Consider the following 13,521-nt stretch of genomic DNA (forward strand, 5'->3'; position numbering starts at 1 on the left):
TTTTTACGTCTAAAAGAGGAGACGTTCCCTCCCACTGCTGCTCATAGAGCATCAGATGATTGTGGGGGTTTTGTCTGTTTCTTTGTACTGCTATAAAAAGCACTTTGAGGCAACTTTTCTTGTGATGTGGCAATATATGAAAAAAGGAATTAAAAAAATAAGACTACCTTTGAAAACATATTTGTATATTTATATATGCTGATGAGGACATGGACAGAGTTTATGCGACAGAGGAGGATGTTACAGACGGGGTGAGGCAACACCTGAAGGGAGCAAAAGAAAAAGAAGGAACGCAAGACTGTGAGTCTGACAATGTGTCAGTATGAAATCACTGTGGCTGGCTATATTGTTTTCTCACTAATACTTGACCTCTTTTTTAAATAACAGGAAAATAACTAAACTACTAACTACTAGGAGACAAACACTAAGTTTCTTTGTTTCTTGTTTTTTGTAAACATATTGTTGGCAAATTGCTCTAAATTGCTGCAAATTCTTTGGTAGCCAGCTGGCACTTAGGCTTGTTGGTCCGGAGACCCGGCAGCGCCTCACCCAAATACTCTGCTCCACAGACCCTAGCTTTTCTTCCTCCTGTTCCAGTGCAGGAGGATCCACCAGTTCTGCACTGAACATGTTGACTCACTTTGGCAACACAAAAGTGAGCCACTTACTGTCTTTCCTGTTTTAACCAGAAACATAAAAATGTTAATATTAAAGCACTAATTTATTGAACACTGTTTCATAGACAGTGTTTGGTGCTCAAGCCCAGCGAGCTAAACTGTCTCGTGAAGACAGGAGAGGAAGCTGAAGTCGATATTAGAAAAGTTGCTGAAATCATAACAACTTTTCAGAATTGTAATAAATTAGCAGAAATATTCACAGCGTTTAATCTGTAACAGATGTGTTTTTTAAGAACAAATGTCCATGGTTTGAATTATGCCTAGTTCATAATTGATCATTCTTGCTTGACGTTTGACATTTAATAAGTTTTCTTTGCGTTTAAAAAACAAATATAAAAAACAAATACATGGTTTATACTGTTGACAAAGGTGGGACTGTCTCCCATTATATCTGAGCGAGGGTAGAAGGACAGAACATCAAGCCTATTATGTTTAAAGTGTTGCAGCTACACACAGTGAATGAACACTGTGAGAACAATGAGGTAAATCAACAGAGTGTGTGCTTTGGATAAAGCACATAGAGATTACACACACACACACACACACACACACACACACACACACACACACACACACACACACACACACACTGTACTGTGCATTGTAACATGAACAAGAAGTGATGCTTGTTAGAATTTATTTTTTATCTTGTATAACTCATTATTTATATTCACAATTACCTCATAATTTACACGCGTTTATATTTTACTACACAAATATGTATTATAGAATAGAGGGTTGAAAGAAACTGCCACAGCCATACAGCACAAGGCCATAGGAAAAATACTGGACAATGATAGGTGGACACACTGGCTTTAACACACCAATGGGGAGGCAGCGTCCCACCCAAGTACCTAGGCCCAACCCTGATTAGCTTCCAAGATCTTGTCCGATCTTGGAAGCTAATCAGGGTGGTATGACCATGATGGAGCCTTTACTGTGTTTCACTGATGGCTGTATACACACACTGTTGTACCTCCCTCCTTACCTCTGTATATACTGATGACAACTTAAACTTTATACACATGTTTGTTTCTCTTGGTGACTTCTCGTCAGCCTTAGCAGAAACGAAGACAAAATAAGACATTTCTGATGAGACTGATGAACAGCAGATAGATCCACTGAAGGAGCAGACATGTCTTTCAGGTCAGGTTTTGCTTTTTCCTCCTGTTTCTTAAGAACATGACTTTCAGATACGGTTTATCTGCTGTAGGTTATTTTTTAGACCTACTGCTTCCACATTCCTCAGTTTTTTTAAGGACACACAGTTCACTGTGCTAGGTTATACCAAGTGTTTTGGCTAATAGCTCTAAGATGTTTTAAATAAAACATCAAAGCGACTGTCTAAAAAGCGCCCAGTTGTAGATTTTAATTGGATGGAGATCAGGAATGTTTTTCAGGTCATAAACCTGGTGGAGTGGAGAAAACGTGATGATTAAATCAGTGGCTTGAAATTTAGCAAAAAATCAGTTTAAAGAAGCAGAATGCTTGTTAAATGAGAATTTATTACCTAAATACTTCAACAACCTTCAACAAAACACAGCACTTTGCAAAATATGCAATAAAATTGTTCCTCCTAATGTGGGAAACCACAAACTTGTTTCACCCACCACCTGAGGCAAAAACACAATCAGGCTGTGAAGGAGCAGAAGCTAGCAGCTGGTGATGGACTCAAATGTGATCAAATGACCCAAGCATTACCAGCTGCACTTGCTAGTTGCAATCCACACGGCAGAAAGAGCAAATGGTGGATGGAAACTACTGATGCAGTTACATGTTGGAAAAGCAAGTGGTTCACGCTCTACCCAAGATACAAGATCCCAAGGTATGAAATACAAGCACTATACAAGCATTTCTTGTTTAAGTACTTTCTGTTTACTAATTACACACACTGATTCTGTATTGTCATAAATATGATTATTATCTTGAAATGATATTTTGATATCATTTTGAGGCTATATCGCCCACGTCCACCCCAAATCACCTGTGCAGTACTCTCAATAAAAATCCTTCCAATAACCTGTTTGGGGAAGCAAATTGTTTTAGATTTCTGATCAGCTGATCAACACTTCACTGAGTCCACGTAGCTCCTAGAGAGGAATTCTGATAGAAGATAAGATTAAAAATGACACAAAAACTAAACTTAAATCTCATTAATGAGAGATAGACTTAAGTGTTTTTAAGGGGTCGCTCAGTGAGAATTTTCACATTAAATGGGAACTAAAAATACTTTGGTTCTCTTTTTCTTTATTTGTGAAACACTGTGGACGTATTCAACGTATATGCTGCCTCGGTGAATAAACTTCACAATAATATATTTTCTTGAAATGCTGTAAATTGGTTTGCAAACATCTTGTCCACACATATATTCATTCTGACTGTGTTTCATTTGCTTGTGTATGGGGGTGTTTCCAATGCAGATATTGCAATAAAGAAACATTTTTACACTACAATGAACTAATCTTTGTCTGACAAAGTGTTCAAGAGTGAAACGACTTCTGTGAGATTCTTACATTGCGTCCATTGAATATAAGTGCATAGGTGCTAATTCCGTAGGTGTCTCATAAGTTTACATACCCTGGCAGAACTTTCAGACAGTATGGATGATAACACACAACCTTTTCTTTCACTCGTTGTTGGCTGACGCCATTTATTGTCAAACTGTGGTTACTCTTTTTTTTAACACAACACAAACTACCCAAATGACCCAGATCAAAAGTTTACATACCCTGGTGACTTGCACACAACTTGACACAAAAAGGTTAGAAAGGCTATGAAATGTCACCATCGTCACCTGTGATGTGTTTGCTTGTAATCAGTGGGTGTGTATAAAAGGTCAGTGACTTTCTGGGCTCCTGACAGACCCGTGCATCTTTCATTCACTGATGTTATTCTAAGTCATGAGGAAAGCAAAAGAATTGTCAAAGGATCTGCGGGAAAAGTTGAACTTTATAAAAAAGGAAAGGTATATAAGAAAATATCAGCAATGTTCAAACTCTAATTAAGAAGTGGAAAATTGGGGGTTCTGTCGAAACCAAACCACAGTCAAGTAGACCAACTAAAATTTCAGCTACAAGTGCCAGAAAAACTGTTGGGGATGCAAGGAAAAATGTACAAATAACTTCAGGCTTCACACAGGACTCTCTGAAAATGTGGTGTGGCTGTTTCAAGATGCACAATAAGGAGGGACTTGAAGAAAGATGGGCTGCATAGTCGAGTTGCCAGAGGGAAGCCATTACTACACAAATGCCGCAAAGTATTCCACTTACAATATGCCAAACAGCACAGAGACAAGCCTCAAACCTTCTGGCACAAAGTCATTTAGAGTGATGAGACTTAAACTGAACGTTTGCCACTTGGAGAGGAGTCAACAAGGCGAACGGTGAAAGGGCCACCATTCCTGATGTGAAACATGGTGATGGATAGCTGATGTTTTGGGATGTGTGAGCTACAAAGGCACAGGATATTTCATCAGAATTGATGGCAATAGGAATGCAGTAAGCTATCAAAAAAGGAATTTTTTTTTAAATTGAGTAAATTTTGCATTCATCAGCCTGGAAGCTGCAAATGTGACGTACTTGGACATTTCAACATGACAATGATGCAAAACAGAAGGCCAAGTTGGCCTGTCATTGGCTACAGCAGAATAAAGTGACATGACAGACTCCTGACCTCAATATCATTGAGCCACTCTGAGGAGACCTCAAACTTGCAGTTCATGCAAGACAGCCCAAGAAATACAGGAACTGGAGGCTTTTTGCCAGGAAGAATGGGCAGATTTACCATCTGAGAAAGTATAGAGCCTCATCCACAACTATGACAAAATACTTCAAGCTGTCATTGATGTTAAAAGGGGCAATACAGGGTAGTAAGAACTGGGTATGTAGGTGGGGTAGTTTGTTTTGTGATTATTATCTAAAAAGAGTAAATACAGTTGTTTGCTTTATTGAACATGTGCTCAGCATCAGTTATAACAGCACAACAACGGGTACGACAGCTAGGAATAAAACTGGCACTAGGCAGCCCTGCCACAAAAACATATCAGATGGGCAACATGGGCACTAACATAACCCAGTATATAGAATAGAATAGAATAGAATAGAATAGAATAAACCTTTATTATCTCCGGATGAAAAATGTGGGTGTTACACAGCTCTTATAGCAAGGGGAATATAAAATATAAAAGGGAGACACAAAGTGGTCCTATATACATAAGCAACTGAAGTTCGTATTTACAGGTAACGATGTACAGAAATATGTATAGAAAGATTGTACAGAGATATGTACAAAATGTACAGTGAACAAACAAGCTGGTGAGTAAGATGACCAAAGGATGTTAAACTGTGTCATAGAGTCTGACGGCTGCTGTAAGAATGACCTGCGGTAGCGCTCCTTCCTACACTGTGGGTGTAAAAGTCCACTGCTGAACGAGCTGCTCAGTGCTCGTACAGTCTCATTCAGGGGGTGGGAGGTGATGTCCATGATGGATGTTAGCTTAGACAACATCCTCCCCAACCTGCTCGATGGACTTCAGCGGATGGTCCAGGACAGAGCTGGCCCTCCTGACCAGTTTGCTGAGTTAGGTCTACTCCCTAATTCACACCGCCCACAATGGCGGTGTCGTCTGAGAACTTCTGGAGATGGCAAGTGTCCGTGTTATAACTGAAGTCTGCAGTGTACAGGGTGAAGAGGGAAGGAGCAAGTACTGTTCCTTGTAGGGCCCCGTGCTACAGACTACCACCTCAGACACACAGTCCCGCAGTCACATACTGGGATCTACTGGTGAGGTAGTCAACAATCCACGAGGACAGTGATGGTCCACTCCCTTTCCCTGCAGCTTCCCACTTAGCACTGAGGTCTGGATTGTGTTGAAGGCACTGGAGAAATAAAAAAAACCCATGACTCTCACAATGCAACTGGTTCTCTCCAGATGAGAGAAGACCCGATGCAGCAGGTAGGTGACAGCGTCGTCCACCTCGATGTTTGGCAGCCTCGTATAACCAGGCCTTTGGCCTCTGATAGCTCATTCTTCACCTTCATGTACACTTTGATGTTCGGTGGCACACTACTTCCGTATACAGGCCATCCCCTGCGTATGTAGGTGATGGCAGTCTGTAAGTCGCCATCAGTTGCAGTGTCTCTTTAATGCTCTACATTCAGCTTGGAGATGCTGGAATGCCCTGTATCACAGTGGCTACGTAGCAATCTGCCCAAGCCTGTGGGCTACGCGACAACGTATTGGCGATGTCATTCGAGATTCAAGATTCAAAGTGTTTATTGAAATGCTATTTCTTCTGTACACATGACAATAAACACTTTGAATCTTGAATCTTGAATGACAAATGTTTTGCCAGGGACATAGACGACCTCCGGCTTGTACCTCATGACATCTTGTAGACACCTCAATGGAGCCTTGAGTATAACAACCAAACACCAACCATGAATGAAAAGAAAAGTTTTTGTGTTATCATTCATATTGTCTGAAAAATGGTTAGGAAATCATAAATTCTGCCAGGGTATGTGAACTTATGTGCACAACTGTACATAAGGAGGTCATCACTTGGCCCAATTATAGCCAATTTACTTAGAGGCCCGCAAAGATCTATTTAAGCATTGTCCTGTGTTAGGTTTGTGCTGATTAATAAGGCATTTACACCACATGATTGGTGTGCTTGTAAAGTGCATTAACTTTTTTCAGCTGACTTACCTTCAGGTCTGTACTGAGCAATGATGGTGACCACTTGTCCTGCTCCTTTTAGGGCTGCAGCTGCTTGTTCATGTGTGGCTCCTTGTAGGTCAATGCCATTGACCTATTTTAACAACAAAGTTGAATTATTTTATTACAGTTTGCTTTACTGTATATTGTGTATTGACCTGCAATACAAAAAAGTGTACTTTATTTCACCTCAGTGTTAATGCATGGTGTCCATTAATAGGAGGACAATTCAGCTTCAGATTTAGTTTAACCCATTTATCAATTTTATTGTGAATTTTCCCAAATGACAATTGTCAAAGCCCTTAATTAAAATTAAAGCTGAAACTTTTCACTATCTTTCATCCCCGCAGGTGGGGTGGGGGTTGTGGGGAGGAGAGAGGTATGTGTGTATGATCCTCAAGCTTGGGTCCTCCTGAGGTCGAAGGTTCTATGGAGTACCTCAGCTGTTCCTACTACTGACGCAGACCACTGATGTTGTGGGCTGAACGTGCTGGAGCCCTCTTCCAGTTCTGGGGTTACAGCTCCTACTCTACTACTCCTACTACCACTGGGACCATTCTGGATTTTATGTTCCACAATTGCACCAATTGTTCATTCAGCCCCTGGTACTTCTCTGTTTTCTCATGCTCTTTCTTCCTGCTGTTGCTGAAACCAAAACTACAGTCTTGTGTTCCTTTTTAACCCCCACAATGTCTGGTTGGCTGGCCTATATACTGCTTCATCAACCAAACTAGTTTTTTGGTCATTGGGTGTTATTTCCAATGCCCATTTGAAACCTGGATCAGCTTGAAACCTGGATCCTCTGTAGCTGGGTACCAAGACAACATACCCTCAGAAGATCTACTAGATGATATGAATGCAGCACTCTGGACAATACCTACTGTGACCATAACCAGCTGATCTACACTACGGCAGCAGTGATCAGTGAGATGCTTGGCTACAAGTTGAACATGGAGAAGGAGACTTGAGGCCAAAATCAAGGTAGCATGGAGGGAGGTTAGCCAACTATTGGAGCTGCAGAAAGGTGCGATGAAGAAGGTGCCTAAGAAGTACAGCAAACTGTCTCATACCACAGGCCGTGGAAACTGCCAAGCAAAGACTCACAGCCTTCGCCAGCTGCTTTAAGGGGTACACCAGAGAGATCGAAGGCAGGAGAATAAACCAGCTGTTCTCCTCAGAACCAGCCGAGTGGCAGGGGAACAGTTTGAGAACAGCACCACCAAGGCTGGAGACGGAGCAATACTGGAAGAGCATATGGGAGAAGGACACAACCCATAACGGCAATGCTCAGTGGCTAGTGGATCTGAGGGCAGACCACAGCGACCTCCCTGAACAGGGTCCAGTGACCATCACAGTGGCAGATATCCAAGCAAGGGTCTCCAGTATGAGTTGGACAGCACCAGGCCCAGACATGGTTCACGCCTACTGGCTGAAAAGCTGACTGCACTCCACGAGCGTCTGGCAGCACAAATGAACAAGCTGCTAATAGACCAGCCACACCCAGAATGGCAAACTGAAGACCGGACAGTGATGATCACCAAGAAATTACCGGTCCCATCCAACTACCGGCCAGTAACCTGCCTCAGTACCACTCAGTTCAAGCTCCTGTCAGGCATTATAGCGTCTAAGATGAACAGGCACATGGCTCAATACATGAGTGGGGCACAGAAAGGGATTAGCAAGAATACTAGACGTGCAAAGCACCAACTACTGGTAGACCGAGCAGTCAGCCGAGACTGCAAGACTAGGCTGACCAATCAGCCTCCAGTGCACAGGGCACTGCCTGGATTGATTATAAGAAGGCCTATGATTCAATGCCCCACACCTGGATCCTGGAATGCCTAGACCTATACAAGATCAACAGTACCCTAAGAGCCTTCATCAGGAACTCAATGGGGATGTGGTGTACAACACTAATTTCCAACTTCAAGCCCATAGCACAAGTCACCATCAAGTGTGGGATCTACCAAGGAGATGCTCTGTCCCCACTGCTGTTCTGCATAGGCCTGAATTCCCTCAGTCAGATCATTAACAAGACTGGCTACGGATACCGACTACGGAATGGAGCAGTTGTCAGCCACCTCCTGTACATGGATGACATCAAGCTGTATGCCAAGAGTAAACGAGACATTGATTCACTGATCCACACTACCAGGCTATACAGCAATGACATTGGAATGTCTTTCAGACTGGAGAAGTGTAGTCAGATGATAACAAAGAGAGAAAAGGTAGTCAGAACTGAGGGGATCAAACTACCAGAAGGCAACATTGCAGATACAGAGGTTAGCTACAAGTAACTGAGGATCCCACAGGCAAATGGGAACCATGAAGAGGTTGCTAAGAAAGCTGCAACCACAAAGTACCTGCAGAGGGTAAAGCAAGTCCTGACAAGTCAGATAAACCAGGGGTGTCAGACTCAATTACACAGTGGGCCAAAATTCAAAACTGGAACAAAGTTGCGGGCTAACATTAATATTTATTGAAAAAAAAATCTTCCTCCAGATATGAGAATGACTCTTTTCTTATGGACTCAAACAAGTTTTGCTGAAAAACTGAATATGGAATAAGGAAAGTTTAATGCTAAACAATATATATATTAGCTGTATAATACCAGTAGGCCAGCTCTAATAGTAATTTGGTATGGCTTCGCGGGCCAAATGTAACTAGGCTGCGGGCCAAATTTGGCCCGCGGGCCAGAGTTTGACACCTATGAGCTAAACGATAAGAACAAGATCCGGGCTATCAACACCTACGCCCTGCCTGTGGTCAGGTACCCTGCTGGGATAATAAGTTGACCAAAGGAGGAGATAGAAGCCACTGACATCAAGACAATGAAACTACTGACCATGCATGGAGGGCTTCACCCCAAGTCCAGAACCCTGAGGCTGTACGCTAGGTGTAAGGCAGGAGTTCAGGGACTGGTGAGTGTCAGTACCACGGTCCAGGATGAGACAAAGGAAATCCACAAGTACATCAGGAAGATGGCCCCAACCGACCGCGTGTTTAGTGAATACCTCAGCCAGCAGAAATACAGGAAAGAGGAGGAACCATCATGGAATTATAGGCCCCTGCACGGTATGTACCACCGGCAGATAGAGGAGGTGGCTGAAATCCTACCAGTGGCTGGACAAAGCTGGACTGAAAGACAGCACAGAGGCACTAATCATGGCAGCACAGGAACAAGCTCTGAGTACAAGATCCATAGAGGCTGGGGTCTATCACACCAGGCAAGACCCCAGGTGCAGGCTGTGTAAAGATGCCCCAGAGACAATCCAGCACATAACAGCAGGGTGCAAGATGCTAGCAGGCAGGGCATACATGGAACGCCATAACCAAGTGGCATGCATAGTGTACAGGAACATCTGTGCCGAATATAACCTGGAAGTCCCGAGGTCAAAATGGGAGACGCCCCCAAGGAGAATGACCGAGCTAAGATTCGGTGGGACTTGCAGATATAGACGGACAATATAGTGGTGGCTAACCAACCGGACATAGTAGTGTTGGACAAGCAGAGGAAGGTGGACATCGTGATAGACATTGTGAAAGTGAATGAAAGCAACATCAGGAAGAAGGAACACGAGAAGCTTGAGAAATACCAAGGTCTCAGAGAAGAGCTGGAGAAGATGTGGAGGGTGAAGGTAACGGTGGTCCCAGTGGTAATCGGAGCACTAGGGGTGAGTGGGGAATTTGTATATTTTTCTTGTCTTTTTTCTCATCTTGTCTGTTCTGGTAAATAATCTCTTAAAATCCAGAATAATCTTCTTTGTCTTTGTGGTGTTCAGAGCCGGTTGATATAGGCTCTGAACACAGGAATAATTAAAGCATGGGATGAAAGCCTATCTCAGAGAGAGGTTGAAAATTCTGGTGAAGACTGTGAACACAGTCCCTAAAAAATCTGATACTGTCAAGTCCAGATGTTTTCCTGGCACCAACCCCTCTTAACATCCACTTTACATCCTGAACCTGTACAGTCAATGGTTGGGAGCTCAAAACTGGGACTTGGAAGGTGTTAATGGTTGAGACAGAATAGTGGATTACGGGGGAGGTGTCTCAAAGCGTGAGAAGTTCCTTTGCTAAGTGTGATGCTCGTGTCCATTACTGTGTTGGTCTGCCTCCTGAAGTTGACAATACGCTGGATACCCTACCAAAGGTTATTATGGGAGAGTTGATTTTCTATGCTCCAATTTTCCTGATTCCGCTCTTCAGGTCAGCTCTGGCAGCACTATATACTTCCCTGAAAGTGGAATTGTGGGCTTTGGGGACACGTTTGACAGCTTACAGGACCTTTGATTGGGAAACACACATTTTTCTGCTGCTACATTTCCCACACAGAAGTTGATGGATAGAACAGCTTCTGTATGAACAGTCAAGTCCTTATTGCCAAAGACACTTGACTCAGAGGAATTGTGCTGCTTCTGTGTATACGTCTGTGGATGTATTCAGGGGAGAGGATCACAGAGAAGTGGTCAGACCGGCCTCTGTGTGGGAGATAACACACTCTGTGTTTTATGCTTGTATAAACTTGAGCCAAAGTGTTTTCCCCTCTGGTCACACATCTTACATGCTGGTAAAATCTAGGCAGGACAGACTCTAAGTTTGCCTGATTAAAATCACCTGCAGTAATATGTGTGCCGTTGGGTCCACTGTAGTAGTGTTTGTATGGTGTCTGCCAATAATAAGAGAGATGTGCTAGTGTTAGCATTGACTGGAATGTACAAAGCTGTCATTTGTCAGCATTTTGAGTTTAACTTTGTATTCTTGATTCTTTCCTTGGCATTATGAAGAAGATAAAAGTTCAAGTTTTATATGGTTTAATCTTGGTTTTAGTTCTTTTTATGTCTTTGAGTTTACTTTCTGTTTCTGGTTGATGGTTTCTTGTCAATTAGGTTCCTTTTGTGTCTTATCCCAGTGTCTCCTGTGAGAGTCTGTTGTGTCTGTTTGTTTGTTTCTCCTGACTCTGCTTTTCCTGTTTTATTTTGATAGTCCCTGTCTCATGTGCCTTGGGTTCAGTTTTGTTCCCCCTGTCTAAATTTTTGGACAGATTTCGCTTTCCCTATCATAAAGGATGGTCAAGTGTATCCTATGCTAAAGGAAGCACTCAAGCTTCATTATCGTGTCGTCCCTCAATATTGTTCTCCCTTGTTCCCTGGTTTTCTCTACGATCCTACTTTGTATTCCTGGTCCACTACATCTAAATGCTTTCTATTTAGCAGTCACACACAGTATGTTGCCCCAGGATACTTACCGGCCTTTTAAACTTATATATAAGTTCACCAGGGAGAATATGAAAAATAAAAAGTCTAGCCTTCTTAGGCTGTGAAATTTCCACCAGTAATGGGGGACATATGAAGTCAGTGTGTACAGTAAACACTGACTAATATTTAAGGTTAGATTCCCATCATCCACTGGAGCATATAGTGTCATCAGGACACTACAACACAGAGCAAACAGCTTCCCCACAGACACAGCAGCCATGGAAGTGGAGGAACGTTATATCAAAAAGTCCCTGAGTAAATCTAATTATCATAGATGGACATTTGTCAAAGTTGGGAAAGCACCTAAAAAAATCTCCAAGCACTCTAGGAGTAAAGGACAGCTGCTGCCTAAGCAAAAATCCTTAATGATCCCTTCAGTGTCAGGAGTATCGGAATAGCTGAGAAGCATTTTCTCAAAAGGCAGCACCTCTGCTGTTTTCAAACCTCAAACAACACTACCACAAAAATTGGTACCCTGGCACAAGCCTTTAAGCCTTTAAGATAGCTACAAGAGTGCCAAAAGGTGGATTTTGTCACTTTTGACTGTTGTTCATTCAGGACAGTAAACCTGAGCTTCAGGTGATTGGGGGAGATCAAGACTGTCTTCCTCTTTTTTTAAATTGCAAATTGTGGTCCAGTTGTTAGCAGAGGGAGGGAAGGCAAAGGACTGTAACTTCGAGAGATGCTGGTTTGGCAAAGGACTCATTGGATTGAGTTTCCTGGACACAATTTCCCTGAACAATGGATTGACATAGGATCATGATCCTTTAAGCCTGGAAGCTAGTAACAATAGTAACAAGTTCAGGGTTGTTGTTTTTTTGAGGTGTAAAGGTAATGATACATCATCCTTTAGACTGGATTTACTCCATTATTCTGCCCCATGTATATCCATCATGTATTTAATGAGCTGTATGTCTTCTTCTGAAATCCCCACCTTCCGTTGCTACATAAAACAAAGTAGCGATGGTTTAGAAAATGTAGTTTTCTCTGGTCCCCTTCCCAATCAGACCAGGAGTGACATGTTTAGCTGGATGTTCTCCTTAAATGATTAAAGTGTGATTAAAATGGTGCCGGTGAGGTCGGCTGCCGTGCTGGATGCTCTGCCCTAACTTCTCCACTTTTTCGTCACTTTTTGCTATATCTGCGATAATCTTGCATGGGCATCATGCAAAACACACAAATCTGGTTTCTATTGGTCTGCAGTACACGAACATTTCACCATGTTTAACTCCGGACCCAACCTGGCCAAAGGAGATCCTGAGAGAGAACAAAGGACGCGACCCTAAGCGACGGCCTCGAGGTAAAAGAGCCGGCATCAGGAACAGGCTACGGGCTCGCGCACACCGCGCACCCATGCCCAGTATCCTGCTAGCCAATGTTCAATCCATCGAGAACAAGCTTGATGACCTCAGAGCCAGAATCAAGTTCCAGAGAGACATTCGGGACTGCAACCTCCTCTGCTTCACCGAGACTTGGCTGAACCCAGCGATACCAGACCACGCCGTGCAGCCGACGGGGTTCTTTTCGGTTTACCGCATGGACAGGACAATGGAGTCGGGGAAGAAAAGAGGTGGTGGAGTGTGTTTGATGGTGAACAACAGATGGTGCGACAGCACAAACATCTCCCCACTCACACGCTCTTGCTCGCCCAATCTGGAGCTTTTGATCGTTAAGTGTCGCCCTTTCTATCTCCCTCGGGAATTCACTGCGGTCATTGCCTGCACTGTTTACATTCCGCCTCACGCGGACTCGGACACTGCCTTATGTGAGCTACATGAGGCTCTCACACATCAACAAACACTTCACCGAGATGCCGCACTCATTGTTATGGGAGATTTTAACAGAGTGAATCTCAAACGGACATTTCACAACC

At 43.1% G+C, this 13,521-nt stretch overlaps 1 protein-coding gene across 15 annotated transcripts in view; it reads right to left on the reverse strand.

Moving 5' to 3' along the window:
• LOC113030572 (disks large homolog 2-like) overlaps positions 1–13,521 on the reverse strand; it is a 175,923-nt gene that overhangs the window by 15,347 nt on the left and 147,055 nt on the right. For all 15 annotated transcript variants that reach the window (XM_026182128.1, XM_026182129.1, XM_026182133.1 and 12 more), the window contains one exon: positions 6,385–6,487. In XM_026182128.1, coding sequence (XP_026037913.1) covers positions 6,385–6,487 — 103 coding nt within the window. The remainder of the gene's footprint in view (positions 1–6,384; positions 6,488–13,521) is intronic.

Source organism: Astatotilapia calliptera, chromosome 10 (assembly GCF_900246225.1).
Source record: "Astatotilapia calliptera chromosome 10, fAstCal1.2, whole genome shotgun sequence".
NCBI lineage: Eukaryota > Metazoa > Chordata > Actinopteri > Cichliformes > Cichlidae > Astatotilapia > Astatotilapia calliptera.